Genomic DNA, 17,781 nt, shown 5'->3' with positions numbered 1-17,781 from the left:
CCTGGAGAAGGGATTGGCTACCCACTCCAGTATTCTTGCCTGGGAAATCCCATGGACAGAGGAGCCAAGTGGGCTATATTGTCCATGAGGTCGCACAGAGTCGGACATGACTGAGCGACTAACACTTAGTCAAAATTAGTGACTGAACTTCATTGCTATTACTTTTCTTTCTCAGCTGAAGAAAGCAGTAGTAGCGACAGTATGTGGCTAAGCAGAGAGCAAACCCTGCACACCCCAGTTATGATGCAGACACCACAACTCACCTCAACGATTATGAGAGAGCCAAAAAGATTACGACCTGAGGATAGTTTCATGAGTGTCTATCCAATGCAGACTGAACATCATCAAACTCCTCTTGATTATAAGTAAGTACATTTGATCATTTTCTGTACTATAACTTTATTAATTACATAGAAAAAGTTAAGTTAAAAGAAGAATAAAATTCTCCTTGAAGCACGCAGGTAACATGGATGTTAGCTCAAAGACAACAAGAGGAAGCAAGGCAACAGCAGGAGAGAGCAGCAATGAGCTATGTTAAACTGCGAACTAATCTTCAGCATGCCATGTAAGTGAGAGTGCCTTATTGTCTGAGTCTAGGAAGTTCACTAATTCATTTTGACATATTTTATTGTGTGCCTTATCTAAAAATTTCAGCAAACTCTCTAGAGTAACTAAGCTGAAATAATCAAGGAGCTAAAAATTGGTCTTTCCAACAGAAAAAAAAAAAAAACTTCTGAAGTTAAATATTAACTAGTTAGGTAAAGGACTGATATTAGGTTGATCTGTTGGAAAAATTTAACTCTGAATCCTTGTTTATTTTGGTACACAGAACTATAGCTAAAAATTTAGTTTTGTTACATCTTAATTGATCCCCACCTTAGTTCAGGCCCTCGTCTCTCACCTGAACTATTTGCATTAGCTTTCTAATTCATGTTCTTCCCTCAGATCTATTTATCCTCTCACCAAATCCCTTCCCTCACTCCCCTCACCACCACTCCATCATTCACGTTGCCATCAAGAATTGCTATTCTAGAATAAAAATCTGATCATGTAGCTCTCTTCCTTAAAACCATTCTGTGGATCCCCATTGCCTGCAAGATACAGTTCAAACTCCTTAGCTCATGGCATGCAAGATCTTTCTAAATATGGCCCCTGCCTACATTTTAGTATCATATCTTATTCCCTGACAGCTGGTAAAATCATCATAAAAGGGCAAGCTCAGGTGTCACCTTATATGAAGCTGTGGTGTCATCTATGCTCCCATAACACTATGTATATTCCTATTTCTTATAGCACTTACCACATTGTATTGTAATTTGTTTATGAATTTGTCCCTTTCTCTAGACTGTGAGCTCCTTAAGGGCAGGGACCTCTTTCTTTCTCTTTTTTAAATTGAAAAGTATAGTTGATGTACAATATTATGTTTCAGGTATACAGTTTAGTGATTCACAGTTTTTAAGGTTTTATTCCATTTAGAGTTATTATAAAATATTGGCATTTCCCTGTGTTATACAATATATCCTTGTATCTTATACTTAATAGTTTGTACCTCTTAATAGGGACTGCTTTCATTTCCTGTTAGTGCTTGGCACATTAAAAAAGTACTAAGTTAAATGTTCATTGAATGAATAAATGTCCAATGCTAAAAAAACCTGCAGTTTAATTTTCAAATACTTTGTTTTTACTGGAATCTGTATGAGAGTTTTATAAGTCCTTATTAGCTTTGGCTCCAAAAGAAATGGCATATAAGCAGTATTTAGATGACTGGTATGAAGGGGGAAGATCTGATGATTTTAATTAAGTTTTTTAGTTTGAAAGCTTTGTATTTGTAACATAATGTGGTACATGTTTTAATGCTGGATGTAGTGATTGTTACCTTATTTCTTAAATTTATATTTTGTTTCAATTTTGTTGGTTTTTGAATGATGAGAATTTGACCTATTTTTCTTTAGAACCGGTCATTCACCTCACGAGTAGTAGTCTATTTAAATTCACTTTAGTTTTCTGTAGTGGTCTTAAAAACCTCAAACAGACAAGGTATACTTTATCACATCTGTAGATTCGGATCCTGTTATGTCTACTATGTTCATCCTCTATACTATCCCTTGATTCTGTCCCCTATTCTGTTTCTATAGCCACGTTCCCTTTAACATATGTTCTTATTTCATGCTGAATTCAACAAAGTGATTTCTTAGCTTCTTACTAGTTACTAGTACAAATACTGCAGAATTCTGCCAGGCAATCATTTGGTCCATATGTCTCCCCTTAAAACTTTCCGCCAGTGCCCACAATCTTCCACAGCCTTTCATTATCAGTACCATTTATCATTATTCTTTTGTTTGTAGATTAATTAATTAAATTTTTTCTCAAGTTTTATGGGGATGTAATTGACATACAACACTGTATTAAGGTGTCCAGCATGATGATGCAAGTTACATGCATCATGAAGTGATTACCACAATAAATTTAGTAAACATCCATCATCTCATATAGCTGTAGTTAGTTTTTATTCTTCTTAAAGATAAACTTCCCTAGGTGACAAAGAAATTATTCCAGTTAAATAATTATTATCAGAAGAGTCTTTTGGTTGTATCATAAGTAGTCTATCACCTGAGACTTTAAAATATTTTTGTTTTACAATAATTGTTCTGTAATGGTGTCTGGCCTATAACTGAAAATACCTTCAAATTCTCTCTGTCACCTAGTTTATATCACATACATCTTTCAAAAGCAAAATGAGTTTCTGGTTTTCTATAACACATGGTCCCCAAAGCACACATATTCCCTTCACAGTTGCTTCCACCAAACACAGTAAAATTGTCATTTATCATTTACTGTCCAGAACTCTTGAGAAATAGGGACCATTGTTAACATATTTGTCCACATAGCCTGGACTAGACATCATGTCTTGTTATCTTTGTCTTTTAAGACTCAACATAGTTTTGTGTAAATTGTGAGCAGGCATTCAATAAATAATTGATTTGGGGGGGGATCTTTACATGAGTGAGCAAAGAAAGAAATATTATCCAAACTGGGGAACAACAAGTCACCCTCAATTTCACTTAATGTTGATTCCTTTATGCTGATATGGGCTAATTTGTGAACTTGAAATTTGAGTTTTTTTTCCTTATAATTATGTGATAATAGAATTTTTGGTCTTAATTTTTATTTAACTTTTCTATATATGTCTCAGTTTTGAGTTTCATAGGATACAGAGTGCAAGTTTCACCGTAAATGTTGCTCATTTCTTCCTGAAGCAGAATTAATCTCTTCTTTCAGTATATCTTTATAGCGCTTAATGCATATTTCTCTTGCAATATTTATCACTTTGTCATAATTAATTGTGTTTCCCATAGTAGATTGTGAGCTCCTTGAGGGCAGGAATCATGTCTTATTCATCTTTTATTTTGCATCCATAGGACACAGTCAAAGCCTGGCACATAGTAGGCACTATGTGAATGAGTGAGTGAGTGCCTGGTACATTTTAGGTACTGAGTGAATGTGAGTGATGGGTAAAATTAACATTATATGTTCATGAAAATACATGTATTCTGAAAATGTCATTTCTTTGGTCTCTTGTTTTATACTTGTTTATTAATTTGTACCCTGCCTACTTTCAAAAAGGATTTGAGGTATCTTGTCTGCTCTCATGTGGTAAATTCTCATTGAGCTTTTAAAAGGGATATCAGAACTATCAAGCTAAATGTTTTGAAGTAATGTAGAATAAACATAACTCCTTAGCATTTTCAGACAAGTGAACATTGGGGTTTTGACATCATTGACATGATCAATGCCTAGTCATTTTCCCTGACCTTAATTCCATCATTTTCCATTACATTTGAATAGAGCCACATAGTTTCTGCCAATATATTACTAAGTTGTGACTTTGGTTGAGATCTTGACCTTTTTTATATTTCTCTAGTCGGCGTGGTACAAGCCTAATGGAAGATGATGAAGAGCCAATTGTTGAAGATGTTATGATGTCCTCAGAAGGGAGGATTGAAGATCTTAATGAGGGGATGGATTTTGACACCATGGATATAGACTTGGTAAGATACAATGATTCTGTAAGATTTTGAATTTAGATTATTTTGGGAAATTAAATTGGATATTATTAGAGGAGAGAAATATTTGCCATAAAAGTAAGTTTTGCAAAATTACTAAATAAAAATAGTTGCCAGGAGTTTAGTTATATGAGAAGGGATTGAGGAAGAGGGTGAGTTTGGTGAGGGTGTTAGATCCTAATTTAAGATGGTAAACTTTCAGACTAATTTAGGAATATATAAAGAATATAATTTGCCTAATAGTATAATATCGCCTTATAATTTACCACTATCAAACCAATATATTAGAAACATGATCTACATTTTTACTGAGGTCAGTTTCCATATCACACAGTAAAGTACTGATAAAAGACTTGGAAGTTGAATATATATGATGGTATATTCTCTGATAATAACATCATATATACAATTAGGGCTTTATTATATACAAAATGATTCCACGTATGTCATTTTGCTACACAGCTCATTCAGCTTTGTGAGGTAGGTTGAAAGGATTGAGGATATTGAAGCTTAGACACCCTATCCAGAGAGACAAAACTAGTAAGCAGTAAAGCTGAGACTCATAAAGCCAGGTCTTCTATTTCTCAGTATACCTTGGTGTATTCTCCTTAAAGGGAAGAAATAATTAAATATGGCTTCTGTTCAGAATAGTGTAATTCAGTGCCTTGAAAGGAAAGTGAGTTGAGAGAGACATTTCTAAAATAACACAAAAAAATCCTTTTTCTAGTTTTCATCCATAAGAATAATTTCCCATGAATGAACTGCTTTTGCATTTTTAAACATTCTGTAGTTTGAATAGATAGTACTTGAAGTATTATAGGGTACAATTGCAATTACATAGGTCTTGTGAACACTTAATTAATTTCAAGATTTTCAGTTACTATTTGGCTTATTACAGATATGACAATTGTCAACTTCCTTCCTTTTTTTCCCCTTTAGCCACCATCAAAGAACAGACGAGAGAGAACAGAACTGAAGCCTGATTTCTTTGATCCAGCTTCAATTATGGATGAATCAGTAGGTTTAATTTAAATATGCCTCAACATTATAAAATCAAAAGTAATAGGCAATCTCTGAGTTTGAGGTTGAAGAGCTTGGACAATACATTAAGAATGTATAAAAACAACTGGACAGGAGGAAAAGAGACAGGCAGGAGGGATTTCAGAGTAGAGTTGAGAACGGGTCATGCAGTGGTGGTAACAGATTCAAAGTGCCTTTGAATCCCTGGTCAACGGGGGCTTAACTGTTTGTTAAGGAATTTGGACTTTTCCTGTAGGCTTGAGTTATACCTGATGAAGGATTTTGAATGGGGTGGGGGGGCAGGCATGATCAGAATTGTGTTTCAGAAATATTTCCTTGAATAGGATGAATTAGAAGAAAAATAACCATGATAGTCATAATCTTAATATGAAGACATGGTGAAAAATAAACTTGAACAAAGGCTTTGGTAATAAAGAGAAGGGAGTTGAGATAATTGGTTATTGTTAGTTGTTGTCAGTTCTGTCTCTTCTATCAGTCCCTGTTGCCATATTCTCCCTGAGAATGCCATGGTTCAAATCTGTAGTTCCTCTCAGACACTCTGTGCTCTTTCACAACTCCATGACCTTGTAAAAGCTTTCCTCTCTGTCGGAATTGCCCATTTCCTTTTCCAAGTAGTGAATTCTTTCTTTCAGTAGTCAGTTCTGACATTACCTGTGGAGTTTTTCCTAACTTTTTAGATAGATACTTTATTCTCAGCTCCCATAACACTTGTACACACTTCTGTTTTGATAACTACCAGATTGATGTAGTGAAATAGGATATTACATTTTGCTCAATGATTGAACTCCAGGCAGTGATGATTTTATTCATTTTGAGAGTTTTGCCCAGCATAGAGGTGTTTAGCTTTATTTGTCAGGTTGCTAAATCGGTTAAATGCCTGTCTAGCTCACTTTAACATCTACCCATTTATGCTCCTTCTTTCTAACACCTGCTGTCTCAGGTGACTGTTGTATCATCCTCCGAGGCCTGCCTTCTATGCCCGTATTTCTGCCGTTCTCTCCTGGCCCTCTCTTGACTCATAATCTGCTGTCAGATAGCTCTTGGAAGAATTTTAACAAACAAACTCATGCCAACATACTTAAATTAATAGAGCTAGCTATTTGAGCTAAAAGATAATATTTCATAGATCAGCAGGTATAGAAATCTTTGGACAAGGCACCTTGGGATCCTTGAAATCAGTGTTTGTCCATCTCTAAGGGACATATAAATCATGTAGAGATCTTATTAAAATATAGGTTCTGCTTCAGTAGGTCTTAAGTATGGTCTAACATTCTGCATTTCTAGTAAGACCATAATTTGAGTAGCGTAGATGACCTCTGCCTACCCATAAGTCTATCGTTTAAGTGTATATTGAAGTATGTGGTTTCCCTGATAATCTAGGAGTATGTATCTTCCAGTTTGTTAAATAAAACATTTAGGTAGTGATTGTGAGGAGGAATAAAAGAGAATCTTTCCAAGCATATGTGATGAAATGCATTAATTCAGCAGTTTAGTGAGTTGGAAATTGGTGCTAAAATGAATAAGATGCTCTCCCTGCTCTTAAGGGATTTGTATTCTAGTCCACCTGTACTATCATTTTGAGATGAAAAGGAATGGAAGCTAGTATTTGAAAACTTATGTGCCTGACATTGTGCCAGGCACAATTTAGTGGGATCCCACTTTTACACTCAAGCAAACTTGGGCTGTAGAGGTGGTTTTAGTGACTTGCTGAGAGTTATACAGCTTTAGTGTCAGATTAGTAATTTGATCTGAGTTCCTTTTGATGTAAAAATCTTGTGCTGCCTCTGCTGTGTACTTCCCAGAACTAAAATCAGACCTTACCTCAAAGAAATACCAAGATAATTTTTTTTAGAAATTGTAATGATTAGTCAAAATTGATATGGGCAGTTAGAGATCACCTTATTTTTTCATTTGTTCATCTAAAGTCAGGAAACCTTTAGGCATTTGTTTCCTTAGTCACTTACTATTGAATAGATTTGCCAAATGGTGCTCTTCACCTTTTTTTTTTTTTTTCTCTACAGTAGTGGAACAGCATTGTGTATGTATATACATTTTTGACATTTAACATTTAGGGAAAACTATAATCTGAGTGAAGCCAAAGATAGGGACCTAATAATTGTTATTTATAGAAAAATGATGGCATTCTTGTGTTTATTGCATATGTAACAACTTAGAGGATAGTAGTTTTGCTGCTTTTCCTAAAATTAGGAAAAGGAGCACATGCATCTATACCTGTAGTTCTATACTAGTACCACATGATGGCAGCAGTCACATAACTGGAGTGCTCAATATCTTTAACAGTTCAGGTATCTTTAGAAGTCTTTGACCACGTATGTATTGTAATACTATTAATACTAGTTTGTTTTAAAACTACATTAAACTTTATCTTATTATCTCAACAATAACTTAAATGGAATAACAAAATTTTCAATGTAAAAATCTGCATTAGATTACATCTTTTTATTCAACCCTGTGATAATAGTCAACAAGACAATAATAAAATTAGGACTGTAGATCCTTTTATACCCAATTCTAAGATTCTCTAATTTTATGTGAAGTAACCCAAAGCATCCTAGTATAGATACTTTAGATTATTACTAAATAAATCCTAGATATATTTTCTGTAACATGTTATCTGTGTGATTCCGAAGTGGTAATATGAAAACTGAGCAGATCAGTTTGGGGTTGCATATAATATTACAGATTTATGATTTATTTAGTTTCACATTTGGTAACAGTGTCAACATTAGTATATGGTTGCTTTCTTCTATTAGTAGGCCAGTATTGCCTCAACACACCAAAGCTGGCTGTTGGTATTTTTAAAGTATGTGCTTAAGTGGTTATTAATGTTGACACCAGAAACAGGTAGCTTATGTTACCAGAAAAAGAGAATATCACTAATGTCTTTCTTCTGTGTTGAGATTCTTTTATTATAATTATCTGTAGTATAAAATTGGTAAAGGAAGGGTTTGGTATAATGGAGCTAATTTAATGTTCTAGTAGAAGAATCTCCTTTATAACCTTGTCTGTACAAATCCAGGAGGAGGGGGAAAAAAGATCTGTTCAGGCTATTTCTAGGTAGAACTTGGTTTGGAAAGAACTTGAGTTCATCTTCATGCCACACTCTACACTAAAACTGTCAATTAAGATTTTATCCTTTTATTCATCATCAGATCTTCCATTACCCAGAGTCAGAGTGTTATGGCTAGAAGGGATTTTTAAACATCACCTATCACCTAGGCCTCTTTGGAAACATTCTAACCACCCGAACTCTGACTCTTAAAACTAAAAAGGAGAACAATTAACCTTTAGGGGTGGGGTGGGCAAGGGGTGAGTAGTGGAGTAATGGTGGTTGTTTTGATGGATGACTGGTAAGAATGGGGTACATTAATCCTCTGTTGTTCTCATTATTGGGGATTCCAAACACTTTACTTGATGATTTGCTACATGGAGGCTGCAATCAGATAGATATTTGTTTCCTGGTCTGAAAATACATAGCTCCTTCAATTCAGATCAAAACAATTTGTGAGTTCTATGACTTTTGTCAAAGTGAGATTTAATTTACAAGTAAGTGCCCTTTGTAATCTCAGTCTTAGATCATTACCTCTGGCTTTAATTATCAGTTTTTCACTAGCTCATTATAGTATTTTAAAAATATTACTCAATTGTCATAGTAAGTGTTGGAAATTTAATTGAAGAGCCCAACTTTTAGTATATACAACTAAAAGTTGTAACTTATTCTTGCTTAACAAACAAGAGGGAGTTGCTCCATTCATTACCTGCTTTTACTTTTTCAAGTTAGTGACAAGTAGAGATTAGATTTTACCTAGCATTGTTTCCCCAGCTGAAATGTAATGGAGTGAAATATAACTGGAATGGGTTGCCATTTCCTTCTCCAGAGTTCCCAACCCAGGAACCAAACCCTGATCTCCTGAATTGCAGGCAGATTCTTTACCAGCTGAGCTATGAGGGAAGCCCCAAAATGTAATGAAAAGCATCAATACAACTTTTTGCTTAAATTTTACCTTTACTTACTTGATTTTTTAAAATTGTAGACCTGTTCATTCAGTCCAACTTTTCTAAAGAATGCTTCCTATTTTCTACATATTTATGTTGTTCTTGGATGGTTCAAAAGACTTTAAAAATGATACCCATTTCACAGTGCAAATGACTGAGTTTGCCAGACATTCTTGTGCCAGAAGTGTATGTCAAGAAGCACATTTACTTGTTCATGCAACATATGTTGGGTGCCTGTGTTCAGGGCATTATCTAGGCATTAGGGGTGTGTATAAACATATAAATAAGACATGATTTATGCTTTTAGTTATATTTATGAGGTAGGTAGGATTGTGATTAGGCCTGATGTTATTTCATTTTATGTTAATGGTAATTATAATTTTAGAATTATATATCTGAAGAGAGGGGAATTTTTCAAAGTGACTTTTAGCATGTGATTAAACTTAATATTTCCAAGTATTAATGTAATATATTTTACAAAGAAATGAATGACAATTATAACAATTTTTTTTTCTTTCTCTCTCATTAGGTTCTTGGGGTGTCAATGTTTTAATACCAGTACGCAATTAAGTCTGTGGTGAAGTCATTTTCTAAGTGGAAGAGGAAATTTTAAAATAAAGTGTGGTAGATACAGTGAAATTCTGTACAGATTTTTCTCTAAGGAGAATATGACGTGCTTATACTTACCAAGATCAAGTGCATTTGAGGGGCAGTTTTGTTTGCCTGAAAAAAGTAAAGGACAAGTAAACAATTTGATGATAAGCTACAGTTTTTCTTAGAAAGTAAATATTTTATTTATGCGCTGTTAGTTGGCTTTTGAATCAATTATTTCATGCTTTTTTTAAAGAAACTATAACAATCTGAAGAGGCATTTGGTACAGACGTGAATCCTCTTACATTTATTTACTGGGTGTACTAAGTAATGATGACCTCTGCTGGATTTCTGTTTACATCCAAGAAACAAAGTTAAGGATGAGTATTCCCCCGCCCTGAAATTATAGGATAGAATTGTTTTTAGCATTCTAAATTTAAATGCTTGAAACATCAATCAATGAGGCTTTCTTTTAAATATTGTAATTGTGGAGAAAAGTAAACTTATAAGCAGAACTTTTACAATTTTTTCATCTAAAATGTATTTTAAGATATTTTTAAAATCCAAGAGCTTCTCTATACTTTTCAGAAATACCCAGATGCAGTGAACTGCCAGAAGGTAACCAGTCTCAAACATGCTTATCCCATTATCAACCCTGAAAGTTTGCTTGTCCTTTAAGATAAAAATGTAATGTTGTGATATTCCTTCCAGTAGTGCCACTGTATTTTGTCTCCAAATAAAAGAAGCTTATTGTAGTATGTTTGCAGAAAAACTCTAAACAAAAATTATACAGCTTATTAGAGTGTGGGAATAGGGATCTAAATTTTAAATAAAATTATATATATATATAAATTGGTGCTGATTTTATAATTGCGCAGTTTGTTTAGTTTTTTCTTACTTTTAAATTCCAACTTAAAATTATGAGGTTTCAGAAATATATTGAAAGTTTAACAATGTTTAAAAATAGAAAAGCATGAGTGTTCATGCTTTAAAATGATTTTTAAATTTGTATTTTATATTGTTTTATCTATCTGTCTTTGCAAGCAGTCTTCAGGTTAAAGATACTTCTAACAGGTTACAGTACATTTCCTCTGTATGTAAATTAGATGGGATAATAGAATTCATAACCCATAATATTCTTTGAAAGCTAAGCTTTAAACTTCATTTTATGTCCTTTCACAAATGAATTAGTTTAAAACAGAAAGTGGCTACTTGCCATTTTGACATCAACTCATTTTGCGAGGCTTAGGCAGCTAGACATCGTTTAAAACAAAATATTAACTTATATTACATGTGTATCTATCTTTTGTCAGTCGTCTCTCAGTTCTTGAGGTATATTATTTTAATCATTCCATGCCTTAATATGCTTGCAATACAAGAATATCTTCAGATGGGTGAATACCAAAAGGCTTCCAGTTCTTAAGAGTCAGAAACCAACAAGCATTGGGCTGTGGTAGCCAAAAACCATAGGTTAGCTAAAAGATCATGATAAAATACAATTATTTTATTAAATCATGGTTAATAACAAATGAAATCAAGACATGTCTAACAGATTTTCCATCAACAAATATTGTTACGTGCAAAAGTATTGCCTATGTTGTTTTTCACACCACTGCATTTACTAGAACTGCTGAGAGGACTGTATATATGATTTTAAACCTAAGTTGATTTTTTTTTCTCACTCTTGAAAGGAGTACTTCTTTGTGAAAGCAGTTCTTACAGCTTTGTTTTCAACCAGCTAAAAATGTTTTATATATTACTCTAACCTGTTGTCCTCCACATTCTATTGTCCTAATTGTACTGTTTTCTGATTTGTATTTATGTCTTGAGACAGTAACTTTTTGAATAAAAATAAACCTACAGTATGTTGTATGTTTTATCTTTTGTACTTGAAAGAGGAGGGTGGCTATAAGTGGTTAGAAAGTGTACCTATTATCACATCTTTTAACATGTTTGGGTGGGAATAATTTATAGAAAATACTGCAATTTTATATTTTTAATAAATCATATGTATTTTAAAATGAGACTAAATCCCTAATTGGGTTATTACTTTAAAGTAGAAACCTGTGACCATTATTACTTTATTTATCTGGTATGAGTTAAATGCTCACTAAAATATCTGCATTGTTCATCCAGGATACATTTGAGTGCCCACTGTGTGCTGAGGCATGTGTTAGAGATCTAACAGCAAACAAAATAGACAAGGCCCCTCCTCCATAGATCTGGTGGGGCAAACAAATAAGGAAAGAATCAAATAAAATAATTAAGCTAATTACATAATTAGTGCTAGGAAGGAAACCAGCAGAGTATGCTGAGCTAGAGAGAAAAGTGTGTGTGTGTGTGTGTGTGTGTGTGTGTAAAACCTCCCTTAGATAATGGATTGATGTCTGGAGGTAAGTGAAAGCTCATATTTGGGAAAGAATATAATAATTGAATTCTTATTGAAAACTCTTTAATGTTCAGCATGTTAAGATTTGCATTGTTCTCTTTCTTTTTTAAAAAAATTTTTGGCCATGCTGCACAGCTTGGGGGATCTTCGTTCCCTGACCAGGGAGTAAACCCACACCATGGCAGTGAAAGTGCCAAGTCCTAACCATTGGACCACCAGGGACTTACCTGCATTGTTTTCTTCTTTTTTCCAGCTTTATTGAATTGTAATGAACATACAATACTATCTAAGTGTAGAGTGTACAGCATGAATATTTGGTACATATGCATAAATTGTGAAATTTACAATAAGATTAGTTAACATGTGTCACCTCATAATAATTGCCATTTTTGTGTGTGTATATGGTGAGAACATTTAACATCTATTCTGTTAACAACATTCACATATACAAAACAGTATTATTAACTATAGTCACCTCCCTGCATTGTACTCTCAAAAATGATTCATATCAATGTAGCACTAGCACACTGGTCATTTAGGCTAATTTGTAGATCATATAATAGGCCCAGTCTTCTGCCATTGGTGATGCAGAACTGAACATAATAAATGTTAGTTAATAGCTGGGCACTGTTTTAAGTGGTTTACATGCAATATCTTATGAAGGATCACAACAACGGGTGACACATTATTATGCCCCCTCTCCTTCCCCCATCTCCTTTTTATTTATTTTTTTTAATCAAGAGGCAGGAAAACAAGGCACAAAAAACACCTTGGGCAAGGTTATATGGCTAGTAAATGATAGGGTTGCCACTCAAGCAGTCTGGCTGCGTTAAGTCCTGGCAGCATTGAAACTGTTCGATACACAGGATAACACAGATAATTGCATAAATATAAAATGGCACATTACTCATTGTTCCATGGTGAGGAAATGGAACTTATTTACGGAGTCTGGCTGGCTATAGAACTGAGTAGTATGACTCAACATAGTCCTTAATATGCTACTCAGCTGACTTCTGTAAAGAGTATGAATTGAATGAGTCTCTCAATAGTTACTAATTAATAGTTTTTAAAGTTGAGAGACTGGGGAGGAGGAATAGGATTAACTAGAAGGGATAGCTTCAAAATCTTTCCAAAAAGGGAGTTTGTAAGGATTCACAGAGATGAGTTCAGGTCAGATAGATTTTTCTGGAAGCTGTAATGATTCAGCAAAAGAAAATGAACCAAAAAACTAGAAGTTCACTAAGGATCTCTTCAGGTCAACAAATCTTACTATCTACTATGTGCCTGGCCTTGTGCTAGCTGCTGAGTCCAATAAGACAGGCTTTGTTTTCAAGTTAATTATAGTTCTGCTAGGAGTTGGTATGCAGATTCAGAACTAATAAAATGCGGGTGAGTTCATTGTTTTTACTGGGTGTTATGGGAGCCCAGAGGAGGGGCACTTACTGTGGATGCCCTCTGGGAGGCTTCATATAAAGCTGACACTTGAGTATCTTCCCCAGTATTTTACTATTAATTCTTCACACAGCAATGGTGAATTTTACAGTGAACACATTTTACTTTCTTGCTTTGCCATATATCCATGTATCAATGTCTTTTATGTTAATTTAGAAGTAAATTGCAAACATGAGTACACTATGCCCTAAATATTTTGGCATTTATCATTAAGAGTTTAATATTTGCCATGTTCTCCTTTTGGTGTAAAATTCATATGTGATAAAATTTACAAGCTGTGAGTATATATTTGCTGACTTATAATAAATGCTTACAGCTCTCTAACCCAAACCCCTATTGAAGGTGCTGAGCGTAAGCATTAGTCCACAAACTTTGTACTCCTTACCAAATCAATCTCTGCTTTCATCCCTTCTCTCTACAGAACAACAACTGTTGTTTATCTTTCCACCACAGATAAAATCTGACTGTTCTAGAACTAGATACGAATGGGATCATATAGTATGCTTTTGTATTAGGTTTCTTCCAACATGTTTTCAAGATTTATCCATATTGTGTGTTGTGCTGTGCTGTGCTTAGTTGCTCAGTCATGTCCCACTCTGCGACCCCATGGACTGTAGCCCAACAGGCTCCTCTGTCCATGGGATTCTCCAGGCAAGAATACTGGAGTGGGGTGCCATTTCCTTCTCCAGGGGATCTTCCCAACCCAGGGATCGATCACAGGTCTCCCGCATTGCAGGCGGATTCTTTACTGTCGGAGCCACCAGGGAAGCCCATCCATATCGTGTATCAACAGAGCTTATTTGGTCAGTAGTTAATGGACGTCTGGGTTGTTTCTACTTTTTGACGGTTACGAATAAAGCTGCTACTTGAGTTGAATTTTAAAAGCTGAAAGGTGAAATGGGGGCAGAGTGACCAAGGCCAAGAATTCCAGGCCAAGGGGACAGCATAAATGACCATTACGGATAACTTTGTAAGTCACCTGTACTTCAGATTGTTAAAAATCACCACCATGGATATAAGAACTATTTAGTAACCACTTAGGGGTCGGTAGGGCAAACTGGAAGATAGTTGGCTACCCACTACGTCACAGTAGCTTTTTAAAAAAAAGGGTATTCACAGCTGTACCTTTAGTCACTTCAGTGTTAAATGCAGTGTTCTCAGAATTGGCAAATGTCCAAGATAATAAATAGTAGGGTACCTTTAAATGAGTTGTAATAAATTGATTTGTACTCTATTATGCGTGTTAGACACATTAAGCCTTACTCTACCATTGAGAAACATAGTATATTTCCTACAGCTTCTGTTGTGTAGTGTAGTTGTATTAAATTGCCAAGAAGTAGGTTCCTCAGTAGAAGTCAGTTTGGGGCTGATAGTGCAAACATAAAATGAAATCAGCTATGTTTACTCAATTTTTATTTTGCTTCTCCATCTCAAGTTCAGGATAGGCGGGAGGAGTTTAGTGAATCTTTGGCAAGTTAGCTTTTAAATAACTTTGTAGTACTTACAGCAAAATTATAACCAATTATGAAGAAGTAGCAGCCAATATTTGTTGGATGTTTCAGTTCAGTTGCTCAGTTGTGTCTGACTATTTGTGACCGCATGAATTGCAGCACGCCAGGCCTCCCTGTCCATCACCAACTCCCAGAGTTCACTCAAACTCACATCCATCAAGCTGGTGATGCCATCCAGCCATCTCATCCTCTGTCGTCCCCTTCTCCTCCTGCCCACAATCCCTCCCAGCATCAGGGTTTTTTCCAATGAGTCAACTCTTTGCATGAGGTGGCCAAAGTATTGGAGTTTCAGCTTTAGCATCATTCCTTTCAAAGAACACCCAGGACCAATCTCCTTTAGAATGGACTGGTTGGATCTCCTTGCAGTCCAGGGGACTCTCAAGAGTCTTCTCCAACACCACAGTTCAAAAGCATCAATTCTTCGGTGCTCAGCTTTCTTCACAGTCCAACTCTCACATCCATACATGACCACTGGAAAAACCATAGCCTTGACTAGATGGACCTTTGTTGGGAAAGTAATGTCTCTACTTTTGAATATGCTCTCTAGGTTGGTCATAACTTTCCTTCCAAGGATTAAGCGTCTTTTTTAATTTCCTGGCTGCAGTCACCATCTACAGTGATTTTGGAGCCCCACAAAATAAAGTCTGACACTGTTTCCACAGTTTCCCTATCTGTTTCCCATGAAGTGATGGGACCAGATGCCATGATCTTAGTTTTCTGAATGTTGAGCTTTAAGCCAACTTTTTCACTCTTTTTTCATCAACAAGCTTTTTACTTCCTCCTCACTTTCTGCCATAAGGGTGGTGCCATCTGCATATCAGGTTATTGATATTTCTCCCAGCAATCTTGATTCCAGCTTGTGCTTCCTCCAGCCCAGTGTTTCTCATGATGTACTCTGCATAGAAGTTAAATAAGCAGGGTGACAATAAACAGCCTTGACGTACTCCTTTTCCTATTTGGAACCAGTCTGTTGTCCCATGTCCAGTTCTAACTGTTGCTTCCTGACCTGCATATAGGTTTCTCAAGAAACAGGTCAGGTGGTCTGGTATTCCCATCTCTTTCAGAATCCTCCATAGTTTATTGTGATCCACACAGTCAAAGGCTTTGGCATAGTCAATAAAGCAGAAAGAGATGTTTTTCTGGAACTCTCTTGCTTTTTCGATGATCCAGCGGATGTTGGCAATTTGATCTCTGGTTCCTCTGCCTTTCCTAAAACCAGCTTGAGCGTCTGGAAATTCATGGTTCACGTATTGCTGAAGCCCAGCTTGGAGAATTTTGAGCATTAGTTTACTAGCGTGTGAGATGAGTGCAATTGTGCAGTAGTTTGAGCATTCGTTGGCATTGCCTTTCTTTGGGATTGGGATGAAAACTGACCTGAGTTTTCCAAATTTGCTGGCATATTGAGTGAAGCACTTTCACAGAATCATCTTTCATGATTTGAAATAGCTCAACTGGAATTCCATCACCTCCACTAGCTTTGTTCATAGTGATGCTTCCTAAGGCCCACTTAACTTCACATTCCAGGATGTCTGCCTCTAGGTGAGTGATCACACCATCATGATTATCTTGGTCATGAAGATCTTTTTTGTATAGTTCTGTGTATTCTTGCCACTTCTTCTTAATATCTTCTACTTCTGTTAGGTCCATAGCATTTCTGTCCTTTATCGAGCCCATCTTTGCATGAAATATTCCCTTGGTATCTCTAATTTTCTTGAAGAGATCTCTAGTCTTTCCCATTTTATTGTTTTCCTCTCTTTCTTTGCATTGATCGCTGAGGAAGGCTTTCTTATCTCTCCTTGCTATTCTTTGGAACTCTGCATTCAGATGGGAATATCTTTCCTTTTCTCCTTTCCTTTTCGCTTCTCTTCTTTTCACAGCTATTTGTAAGGCCTCCCCAGACAGCCATTTTGCTTTTTTGCATTTCTTTTCCATGGGGATGGTTTTGATCCCTGTCTTCTGTACAATGTCACGAACCTCCGTCCATAGTTCATCAGGCATGCTCCTGCTGCTGCCAAGTCGTTTCAGTCATGTCTGACTCTGTGCGACCCCATAGACTGCAGCCCACCAGGCTCCCCTGTCCCTGGGATTCTCCAGGCAAGAACACTGGAGTGGGTTGCCATTTCCTTCTCCAGTGCATGAAAGTGAAAAGTGAGAGTGAAGTTGCTCAGTTGCGTCCGACTCTTCGCGACCCCATGGACTGCAGCCTACCAGGCCGTCCATGGGATTTTCCAGGCAAGAGTACTGGATTGGGTTGCCATTGCCTTCTCCGTCATCAGGCATAATTCATTCAATATCACAGTAATCCAAGCCTATGCCTCAACCAGTAACACTGAAGAAGCTGAAGTTGAATGGTTCTATGAAGACCTACAAGACCTTTTAGAACTAATACCCAAAAAAGATGTCCTTTTCATTATAGGGGACTGGAATGCAAAAGTAGGAAGTCAAGAAACACCTGGAGTAACAGGCAAATTTGGCCTTGGAGTATGGAATGAAGCAGGGCAAAGGCTAATAGAGTTTTGCCAAGAGAATGCACTGGTCATAGCAAACACCCTCTCCCAACAACACAAGAGAAGACTACACATGGCCATCACCAGATGGTCAACACCAAAATCAGACTGATTATATTCTTTGCAGCCAAAGATGGAGAAGCTCTCTACAGTCAGCAAAAACAAGACCAGGAGCTGACTGTGGCTCAGACCATGAACTCCTTATTGT

General features: G+C 36.0%; 1 protein-coding gene across 1 annotated transcript in view; it reads left to right on the top strand.

The window, feature by feature from the left end:
• Positions 1-10,524, top strand: part of STAG2 (stromal antigen 2) — a 127,791-nt gene extending 117,267 nt beyond the window's left edge. The window contains exons 31-35 of the mRNA XM_052662833.1: positions 176-365; positions 455-565; positions 3,923-4,049; positions 5,004-5,081; positions 9,652-10,524. Of these exons, the coding sequence (XP_052518793.1) occupies positions 176-365; positions 455-565; positions 3,923-4,049; positions 5,004-5,081; positions 9,652-9,675 (530 nt within the window). The 3' untranslated portion in view covers positions 9,676-10,524. The remainder of the gene's footprint in view (positions 1-175; positions 366-454; positions 566-3,922; positions 4,050-5,003; positions 5,082-9,651) is intronic.
• Positions 10,525-17,781: the final 7,257 nt, after the last annotated feature.

The sequence above is a fragment of the Budorcas taxicolor genome, chromosome X, assembly GCF_023091745.1.
Source record: "Budorcas taxicolor isolate Tak-1 chromosome X, Takin1.1, whole genome shotgun sequence".
Lineage (NCBI taxonomy): Eukaryota > Metazoa > Chordata > Mammalia > Artiodactyla > Bovidae > Budorcas > Budorcas taxicolor.
The sequence above is the reverse complement of the archived record's forward strand: the minus strand, read 5'-3'. Positions and strand labels throughout refer to the sequence as shown.